General features: G+C 40.5%; 1 protein-coding gene across 4 annotated transcripts in view; it reads left to right on the forward strand.

Moving 5' to 3' along the window:
* The window catches only part of HTR2A (5-hydroxytryptamine receptor 2A), a 33919-nt gene extending 25803 nt beyond the window's left edge, over positions 1-8116 (forward strand). For all 4 annotated transcript variants that reach the window (XM_071739392.1, XM_071739412.1, XM_071739407.1 and 1 more), the window contains one exon: positions 3092-8116. In XM_071739392.1, the coding sequence (XP_071595493.1) occupies positions 3092-3891 (800 nt within the window). In that variant the 3' untranslated portion in view covers positions 3892-8116. The remainder of the gene's footprint in view (positions 1-3091) is intronic.
* Positions 8117-11207: the final 3091 nt, after the last annotated feature.

Here is an 11207-nt window from a genome sequence, read left to right on the forward strand (position 1 = left end):
TGTCCTCATGCTACAGAAGCCAGAAGCTACCTGTTGAAGAGGGACAAACTCTGCTCCTTTGAGGATGGCAGCAACAAATTTACTCCCTGTAGAGAAAAGAGAGAGTTGGGCTGGGAGTTAATTCCATGCAGGAATGCCACAGTATCATTTGTGGGATCCCCTACATCAGCTGAACTGGGGTGTACACAAAACGCAGGATTCAGCTGTCAGTGTTTTCTGGCATGGTCATGGTACTTCTGGTATTTTCAAACTGTATGCAGGCAAGTTACTTGTGGTTGTAGGAGAAACATGCCTTAAATAGTAATTTAGAAAAACTTCCATGACTAGCAGGACCTGTTACAGCTCTGCTAGGTCCTTGCCAAAGGAATGACAAGGAAATGTAAAAACTCTAGCTACAAGCTGAAGCTCATTTCCATTTTTTAAAGCCAGAAATCTAGATTTAGATGCCAGTCCCCCAAACAAAGCAGGTGGGAATCACTGCTCTTGTATTTTGGGTGAGGAGTTGTAACTGATTTATCCTTTTACTTGAAAATAAAAGCTGGCAATTTCACTAAAATTTTCCTCTTTCTGGTGCTGCTGACTCTCCTCCCTCTGCCTTCTGATGCAGCTGAATCATAAGGTCTGTAGTAATGAAAGGCATCTTTTTACTCTGTCTATAGCATTGCTCATTTTATCTCTGCAGCTCACACTTGGTCCCTGAATGAAATGAAAAAACAGCCCTGCTGTTATCAGTACAGGGCAGAACTGAACAGGAAACTTGTGGTATTGCTCTGACTGGTGCTACATCTTCATGCAGCTGAAATATAATGCTAGGTACCTTTGGTATCCCTTCAACTCGTCCTAAAAAGAAAAGGAATGTCAAAGCATTCCCCATTTTTCTGGAGGTGTTGGGCACCCCAGATTACCCAGCCCTGGGTAGGCAAAGCAGCTCCTGCAGCCAACCTCTTCCCTCACACCATCAGTTGGAGTGACAACTTTTCTTTTCAGGCAGCAGCTTTCCTGGAGTCACTGGAGGTTGCCAATGAAGTCAACCCAGGAGCTGCCACAAACCCCATGAGTTTGCACCTCACCCATTGGCATCTCGTAGCCAAAGTTCAAGCATCCAGAACTTGTGCAGTCCTGGAACAGAAAGAGAAAGGGTGATACCACAGGCTCTCCACCAGCTTCTGCCCTGGGCAGATAAGAATGGTGGTCTTGTAAAGTGGCCCAAGGCATTGCCATGACTCAGCTCAAAACTATGCAGATAAAATAAGATAGTGTTAGAAAAATAAAAAGCTCTGTAGGAGTTCCAGAAGCACCAAAAGAATAGAGCATTTGAAGAGTCTAATATTATTACTGTTATTATTATTATTCTTTTGTACTGTGCCTGGACTCCACAGCCTCCCTCTAGGACTGGGGCTGTTATGCCAGGTAGTGGAAATGTGTGAAATGAAGAGATAGCCTCTGGTTTGAAAGGGCTTCAGTTTAAGCACCAGAGTGGGAAGAAGGGAAAGGAATGGATGTAGCAGTACCATTTAAGTGCTGATGTTGAAAGGATGAGTTTCATGACTCATTCTGAAGCCTTACTCTGAACCAGTAAGGATAATAGGCACACAGGCCGCAAGGTAGGGCACAGAATCATCCAGCACCATAAGAAATTCTTCTCTAATTATTTTTTTCTTCCTCAGAAGCCAAATACAGAGCCTGGGATCTCTGCTCAAAGATGCAAAGGGGTCTGAAGCTCCTAAGTTATGTTAACTTTCCACAGGAGTCAGACTCCTAACTGCTTTTATCCAAACAGGGCTGAGTTATCACTCCCTGCTTCACAACTCCACATTCTGCTGCCTTCACAGCACATCATTGCTTTTGCTGTCTGAACGTTGCCTCTCTTTGAGAGACAACATGACAGCATCCATTTGGGGGGGAGGGAAAGAGAAAAATATTGAAAAAAAGCCACCAGCAACCAAAGAAACACAGACTGTTTGAATTTTATAAGGCACTAGCAGCATTTGCATAAGTTCTTGAGGAAAAGGTAGAGTGGGCTTGAATCAGATGGAGCAGCCCAAGGAGAATGGAGTTCATCACCTGGCCTTGCTGTTCATGACAGGTCAAGGACATAGCACATGCTCCTGGGGAAGACAAAGTTTTCACAGCTCCCATTGCCTTCAGGGTTGTGTTTTCAGAGGGCAATACCCTAAGGGGACATTCACAGTCCTGCAGGGTGAACCACATCTGAGGCTGCCTCATATTGGCATCTCTCAGTGTTAAGTTTGCTCCCACCGTTCCTTCAGCTGTTGCCATGGAAAGTTTTTTTAGCATTTAGACTGTGTGGAGACTGCAGGGAGAAAAGATTCTCAGTCCTAAGACAAAAAGTTATCTTTCCTCCTAAGATCAGTATTTCACAACCTAGTCACATACCTGTACCCAGAACACTTTTAATCCTCTTACAAAAAATCAGCCCCATACCACTCTTGAGCACCCTAGAAAAGGCAGACATTTCATCTTTATCACAGCTGATAAAAGCCTCTAAGGTGGCAGGAACCTGCTGGAGATCACTACGCCCAAGATCCAAGAACAAAAAGGATTATTCTTTTATTGCTACCAGGTCTTGTGGGACAATTGGGTGGAAGCAAATGTGTGCTACCTGTGGCTGAGGTTTTTGAAAGTAGAGAGGGAATTCAGATTAGAGCAGCTGCAAAAATTGCAGGTAACATCAGTGCTGGTCTTCCCCTCCATTCTTTGTGGCAAGCCTGTAAAGTGGTGGCAGCACAAACCCCAGAGCCTGGCAGACCAAAGCTTAGTTCATGAAACTCAGCTTCTGCAGGACCAATGTTTCACACAGCATCCTTTCTTAGTGTGGCCCCAGTTAAATGTCACAACAGGGTCAGCATCGTGCTGCTGCTGGAACATGAGATGTGGGATTTTTCCTTCCCCTGTGTAAATTCAGTTTGCTTTGGGATGCTGTCAATCACAGCTCTATCTGTTTAGTGCCACAGATGCTTGAGAAATATCTGTGTATAGCTATGAGTGTTGTTTCTTTTTTTTCTTGAAGGATGGAAACAATGTTTTCTATTATTGTGTTTAACCTCTTCTTCCTCTACTCCACCTTCAGGTATCTCCATGCCTATACCTGTCTTTGGACTACAAGATGACTCCAAAGTGTTTAAGAAAGGCAGCTGCTTACTTGTAGATGACAATTTTGTCCTAGTAGGCTCTTTTGTGTCATTCTTCATCCCTCTGACCATCATGGTGGTCACCTACTTTTTAACTATCAAGTCTCTGCAAAAGGAAGCTATGCTATGTGTGAACGACACTGGCCCAAAGACCAAGTTTGCTTCATTCAGCTTCCTCCCTCAGAGTTCCCTGTCCTCAGACAAACTCTTTCAGCGCTCTTTGAACAGAGAGGTGGGGACTTCGGGGAGGAGAACCATGCAATCCATCAGCAATGAGCAGAAGGCTTCCAAGGTTCTTGGCATAGTCTTCTTTCTGTTTGTTGTGATGTGGTGCCCCTTTTTCATCACCAATGTGATGGCCGTAATTTGCAAGGAGTCGTGCAACCAAGAGGTCATTGGAGGACTACTTAATGTCTTTGTTTGGATTGGATACCTGTCTTCAGCTGTCAACCCCCTGGTATACACCCTGTTCAACAAAACTTACCGCTCAGCTTTCTCTCGTTACATTCAGTGTCGCTACAAGGAGGAGAAGAAACCTTTCCAGCTGATTTTAGTGAACACGATCCCAGCACTTGCATACAATTCCAGCCAGCTCCAGCTGGCACAAATGAAGAGCTTGAAAAAAGAAGCAAAAATTATGGCAAAGGATTATTCAATGGTCACAATAGGAATACATCATTTGGATGGGACCTCCAAGGGAAGTATCAGCCCAGGGAACGAAAAGGTCAGCGGTGTCTGATGGTCGGCAGCTGCCATGACAACCACCCGTGTGGATGCTGGAAATTTCACCTGGCTGTCAGGAGCTCTGATAGCTTAGGAAAATCAGCCCTGTTCAAGAGACCCATCCTCCAGCAACATCACTTACACCTCATATTATCCTCCGGATGAAAAGCAGGGTTGAAATGGTATCAAATGTGCAATTTTTTTTCATACAGTACTTTGGCTGTTTTAAGCACAGGCTTTATTAAACTTATTTTTTTAATATTCTAAAGGATATATTTCTTAAAGAAGAAAAAATAAATGCAATTTCTGGTATTATAACATGGGCTGTGAAGAAACCTGCACATTTCTTTTCTCTTTGCAAATGAAACCTAAGCTGTCCTTTGATGTCCTCACAGAGTAGGCTCTGGCTAGTTTGTCTTGCTACAAAGGAATTTTGTTATCATTAACTGAATGAGCACTTTACAGAATTTTAAATAAAATGATGGTTAATTTGATAATATATATTTAACATAAATTTTAGAGTATTAAAGAAAAATCTATTAAAACCTGTAAAGATTAATTATATGGACATTTTGGTAACTGTTTTTATGCCTATTTTTTTCTTCTGAGTGACCATTCTGAAATGCTACTGGGCTTTTCTGCCATTCTTTCTGTAGTTCAATTTAGCAGTCTTCAGAGGTAAATTATACTTGAATGATCCTTTGTTTCTACCATTGTTCTTAATCTTTATTTCATGTCTTGTACTTTATTTCCATTCAAAATTTCCATCTGTTCAGCTGAAAACTTGAAAGCAATTTTTTCAGAATTACTGGACTTGATTCCCTACTTCTTCCCACTGGTATTAACAGAGAAGTGAAGTGAGAGAAAAGTGGAAAATCAAGTACAATATTGCTAGATAATTTCAAGAACCATTCCATATCCAGGCCTCTGTTCAACTCAAACACAGCGTGATTTAAATAATGTCAGTGAAAATTTTTCATGAGTAAATCTTTTAGTAAAAGGTTGCAGCAGGGCCTTTGGTTAAAAAGGGCATTATAAAGATATATTTCTGAGTTTGTTTTAGTGCTCGGAGAGCCAGAATTATTAGAAAACTTGTACTTGCCCAGAATTGTTTTTCCTGGTTTTGCTGTTTTGCTATTATGGTAGATTGCTCAGGAACAGTAGGTAGCTTGCACTATTAGGACTCAGCCTTAATGAAATATGTATGGGCAAATGAAGCCCACCTGAAAAACAACAGGACTTAAAAGTGGCACTGTATTTTACCCACATACCTCCAAGGGCAGGATACATCACATAAAAAACATCAAATATGTTGCTTGACAGAAACACCTAGTCATGAAACTGTTTCCTTTTGGGCACCACAAAGAATTTCTCTGAAGCCAGTAGGACTCTGCTGGAGAGCAGAAAAAGAAATTTTGCATCCACCTGCAAAACCTAAATTGAAACATTTGATTCGTTCCATGAATTTTGCAGCCATAATCATCAAAAGGAGGATGTATTCCAATTTCAGATCCTGTCCACTTTAAAAAAAAAAAAAAAGACATCATCTACCCAGAAGCCAAACAGCAATTCCTTCATCCATCCATCTCTTGAAGCTTTTCAGTTTCCATAGACCAATTCGTTTTCCACTAAGGCAAGGAAAGAGACAAAGAGAAACTGAATCTGATTCTAGGCTACTAACTAGAGGGAGTGAGGGAGGCAGAGAGGGTTGGAAGAAGCAGACTTTTAGCTTAAAATACTGACCTGTGGTAGAAGAGGACTTCAAAGCTCTTGCTAGTATGATAACTAAATTTTCCAGTGTTATGGGACAGTTCCTCCTGTGTGGGATAGGTCAGAGCCATTGTGCACAGGTCACACAGGAGCTCTGTGTGCACATGGTGACACTAATTCCATAACCCTTGGTCAAAGTGCTGTGCTGTAGCCTCATGGCAGTGATGCCACTGGCTTGTGGCCACTAATGTTTTCCTCCCAAAACTGAATTTAGGATCAACTGATAAACCAAGGATCTGGAGAACAAATCTTAAGAGGAGCAGCTGAGGGAACTGGGATTGTTCACTCTGAAGATAAGAAGGCTGAGGGGAGACCTTCTTGGTCTCTAAAACTACCTAAAATGTGGTTGTAGCCAGGTGGGTGTTGATCCCTTCTCCCAAGTAAGAAGTGATAGAACAAGAAGAAATGACCTCAAGTTGCGCCAGGGGAGGATTAGATTCAATATGAGGAAAAATTTCTTTATTGAAAGAGTTGTCAAACATTGGAACAGGCTGCTCAGTTTGTATCACATAGGCCAGACAGGTAAGGGATGGAGCACTGCTGGAGCACAAGTGATTCGGGGCATCTCATGAAACAAGGTACTGAAGTAACTCCTGGTATCCAGATGTCTCCACTCCACAACTGGAGTGATGGTTTTGAGGATTCACCCTTAGGAACAGGCAAGACAGGAAAGAAACAGACAGTAATAAAACCAAAGGTATTTTGTGAATAAGAGATCTCAGGCTCAGGATCTGTCATCAAACTAGATTGCCTTTATATGATGAATACTGACACAGGATCAAAGGTCTCAACATCATCTGCTGGGGGAAAAAAACCACGGATGCTCCCACCAGTGGAGAGAATTTCCATGTTGTGTGAAATTTGTGTCCACCTTGATGCAAGCATCTCTGGCCTTGCAAAAAAATAAAATAAAAAAAGACACAGATGGTATGGACAACTTGGGTCCTATTGCCTGTTTGTGCCAGAGAACAAAGCCTGCCAGCATACTGTATGATGTATCTGGCACCCTGCAATTCTTCAAAGCTCAGTTTCTCCCAAAATTCCTGAGGGTCTGGTTGCTGGGCTGCACCATCTCCTTCACCAGCTTGCACTTGATAAACTGCGACTGTGCATTTAACAGTCACTGCTTATGCTTTCTGCTTACTGTCTGCATTTTGCCCACGTGGCAGAGCAAATCAGTCTCCCCTGTTCCTCTTCCATTTCACCTTCTGTTCCTCTTTCACAGTGTCATATTGCTCAGGTTGCAAATACTGACAGGGAATTTTTCACTACAAACAGAAAGGGTTTCAATTACTTGCTTGATGTTTCATTAAAAGATGACTCTGACCAGTAATTTTTTTCCAGCTTCTTAAAGTAAAATCTATGTTTTGGAGCTAAGAGATGACAGCTTTTATTTAATTGACAGCTGGAGGTAAAATAACACTTTTTTTTTTTTTTTTGCTTAGAAGCAGGGATATCTGATGCCTGACATTTTAATACTGTGAGCACTCAGATAGGAGCTTTTATTGAGTGATCAGCAGCTTTTGCCTAAGAAGCCTCTCAAAGCCAAGAATGCACAGCAGATAAAGACCAGTATCTCCAGCTCTTTATAGACATCTTTCACAGTTTGGTAAGGCCTGATTCTGCCACCTTGCACCAAAATGTTAATAGATTTTTGTGTGGTTTGCCTTAGTGAGGATGACAGAGTCAGTGTCTGAATTTGTTCTACCCTCCATGCCAGATCTGCAAGAAGTCATTTATCACTAGATAGCAGTTAAAAGAGTCATTATACTGCAGGCAGATGACAAAGTTCAGCTGTTTAAAACCAGAATTTATGGCATTGGGCCCACACTTGGGATGAACACAACAGTTTAGTATGAGCAGCTTCAGAGCAAAACTTCCATCTTGAAAAAAAAAATAAAAAATGAGTGTTTTCATTATGCATCAGACTGGAATGGAAACTTTTGCAATTTTCCAGGCAAGAAAAAGAGAAGACATTCACACAGATCAGCTCAGAGGCTAGGGCCTTCCCTTACCTAACAGAAGAAGCATGCTGACTCAGTCTGTTGTATCTGCATCCAAAAAACCTGCTTTGTCTGAAAAAAAAATAAAATGGTTCAATCAACAATTTTTCAAGTAGATCAATGTTTTATTACTGTTAAGACTGCATCTGAAAAATGTCCAAAGACATAAAGCTCACCATGTATCTCCTAAGCTGGTGTGCATACTTTATACACTTCAGGGTAAAAAATCCTATGTATCTATCCCATCCAACCAATCATGCACTGTACTTATGTAATTATTGCCAAACAGTGAGATGCATTCTATTTTGAATACCTATCTGTTTGCTTATGTAAATACATCCAGAAAAACATTTGTTGTATTTTGTAAATGTTAATGTAAAATGGTGTTCCAATGCTTTATTGTTTTGTCAGATCCCACTGCTAGTAAAGCAGATTAAACTATTTAAATGCCCTCGGCTGTTTTATAAACTGGAGGTTTGTCTTTAGTTATTTTGGTTTGGTTAAATCTCCCATAGATGTCCACAGTACAATGTCTCTTGAAGGATAAAATAATTTTAAATATCTTTCTGGACAAAGAGAAAGACCTTGTTGCAGAATTTCACTGTCTCAGTAAACTGGTTCAAAATGAGACATTGCAATCATTCTTTTTTTCTAAGGACAGCCATTCTACTGAAAAATTCTTATTCTTTGGGGAAGTACATAGAGTTTAAAACATTTCAGTCTGACGAAGAACTTACTTGCAGTAGTACTAAGTCATTTAAATTAATTTAATTAGAACTTGCACGACAAGATTAAAATTAATAGGCAGCATAAATAAATAGCATTATAGACATAAATAACACCTGAGTCACGGAACCACAGTGCCATCTATTGGTCAAGTGGATTTTGTTACTTTTTTTCTTTATTAAAACCAATGCAGATTTATTCTTCCAATTCATCATAGAGCATACAAGATCTTGTTACAATTACAGTGCATATCAAACTAGGATAGCTGTTCGTAAAAAGTCCTCTCAAACTTTGCTGTAGTGCTAAGGTTTCATAGAATCATAGAATGCCTTTTGGGTTGGAAGGGACCTTAAAGATCACCTGGTTCCAACCCCCCTGCACGGGCAGGGACACCTCCCACCAGACCAGGTTGCTCAAGGTCCCATCCAACCTGGCCTTGAACGCTTCCAGGGAGGGGACAGCCACAGCTTCCCTGGGCCAGTGTCTCATCACCCTCACAAGAAAGGATTTCTTCCTAATGTCCAACCTAAATCTCCCCTCTTCAAGTTTGAAACCATTTTCCCTTGTCCTCTCACTACACACCCATGTAAAAAGCCCAGCCCCAGCTTTCTTCTAGGCCCCCTTCACATATTGGAAAGTTGGTTATAACATCAAGCTTTATGATGTGTGTAGGAAAGCATACAAAGTCATATTTTTCAGAAGTTATCAAATAAAGGGAAATAGATTGTTTTAGCTACAAACCTGTGAGGCATCATGGGGTGAAATGTGCCACATGAGATCCTTGAACTAAAAACTCACTCAGTTTTACCTCTGTAGTACCAGACTATTGTACACAGGCTCTAGGATATGGTAATTTTTAACTTTCTTTGGAAAACTCCTTTCAGATTTACCTGTTTTGCCATACTTTGCACTGACCACGGAAAGATAATATGTTTAGCTTATCCATCTGGCACTTCAAGCCATAAAAGCAAAGACAATTGGAGAAGAAGCTTTTCAAATTTATAGTATAATCTTCTGAGGACACTCCTTGAAATATGGCAAAGGGTCTTTGGGAATTTTAGATAATGCAGTGAAGTTTTTGGTATACCTGCAATTTTAATGTATGGCAAATAGGCACACCAGTTCAATAGGCTCCTTGATTGAATCTTATTCTGCCCAATGTAATTTAATCACAAACGTATCACATTTCCTGACCCTAAAATTAGCTCAAACAATAGTTCTGCAAACCATAATTTATTATGTCCAAAGTGATTTGACTACACAAAAGTAGTACTTTTCACTCAGATTCAAGTTTTCCTTTTAAGGTAAAGAAAAGATGACAAAGCCAATAGTTTTATTCAAATGTGGTGTGTGCAGTGTTTACAATTCTACATGTGCAAAGTTGTAGATATTCTTAGTGATTGCAGGATATCAATTGGGAGTAACTGCATCTAAACTGCTTGGGTTATACAAAGCCAGGCAAGAGAGATGATGGTTGTAGTTGTGTTAGTATTTTAGCTACCAATTTCTAATCAGAATGGAAAATTAAAAACTTATGCAAATAAAATTTTTAGGTGGTTGTGGAGAAAAATTACAGTTCATCGTGGCCAGGGTGGACTTGTTTGTGTTTTACCTAAAATGTGCAAGTTGATGTATTTTAAATATGACTGTTTTGGCACTCTGGGCATGAGGAGAGAGTTCAGAGACTCAAACCTTGGATCTTTCCTTATGAGATTGAAAAATATAAGCAGAATGGTTTGGTTTGGTTTGGTTTGGTTTGGTTTGGTTTGGTTTGGTTTTTAAAAAATGTGTTCACAGTGGAGATGCTTGGGAAGGAACCTATGTGAGCAGACTACCTTGCAGTCATGTGTCAGAAGATTTGCCTCTAATGAGATTGTCAGTAAAAAGATAGTGAAGCAAAAGAGAAAGCTGTAGAGAGATTATGCAAAGGACATAAAGCAACTTCTGGATGTATTCTCAGGAGGGAGTCAGCAAGTATGTGCATCAGCATGGTCCCTCATCAAAGGCTCAAGAGAAACAAACCAGAAGTTAAGAAAGAAGGTTCTCACAAGGTGAAAGAACCCCTGGGAGATAGGCAGGGCACCAGTGAGTCCCACAGAGGCCACTAGAAAAAAATATATCAAAAGTAACAGTGTACACAGTGAATAACTGATTGCCAAGACCTCATGATACTCTGCGATGGCTCTGGAAATGGCAAGTGAAATTCAATGGAGGAAAAATAAGCTGATGGATTTTGGGGGGGGGAAAAATCAACTCTACATACAGAATAATGTGGATTAAACTGATTTACTAGGTGGGAATGAGATCTTTGTGTCATGGTACTGTGAAAAAAATGATCAGCAGTGTTCTAAAATAATCTGAGGATGACTGTAAAGGGTACAGAGAACAAGGACAATCACAGTTACAGGATGGCTTCCATACAGGCAAATACATAAATAGATTAGGACTCTTAAAAGATAGGACAAAGTCATGAACCCAGAGAGAGATTTTTAGCACAGAGATGATAAACATTCCTACCCTGAGAAATGTAGGGATCTCAGACTGCTAGGGTGTTAGTGGGTGCTCTCTGGAGCTGCTTGCCAAATGCTTGTGCTCATTCTGCTACCAGTTTGTGCTACAGCTCATCTTCAAAACAGGGTGTTGGGCTGAAGGGACTTTTGGTCAGCACAACAGCTGCTCTTCTGTTAGATTTCACACTGATAAAAGTGATCTGTATATCAACTTCATTAAGCAAATACTTATCCTTCTGTTCCTGATCTTCCATAAGTGCTTGAATAAGTACATTTGAAATTGACCTAAAAAATCTCAAGGAATTAATTTGTAAATTCTTGGG

The sequence above is a fragment of the Heliangelus exortis genome, chromosome 1 (assembly GCF_036169615.1).
Source record: "Heliangelus exortis chromosome 1, bHelExo1.hap1, whole genome shotgun sequence".
NCBI classification, from domain to species: Eukaryota; Metazoa; Chordata; class Aves; order Apodiformes; family Trochilidae; genus Heliangelus; species Heliangelus exortis.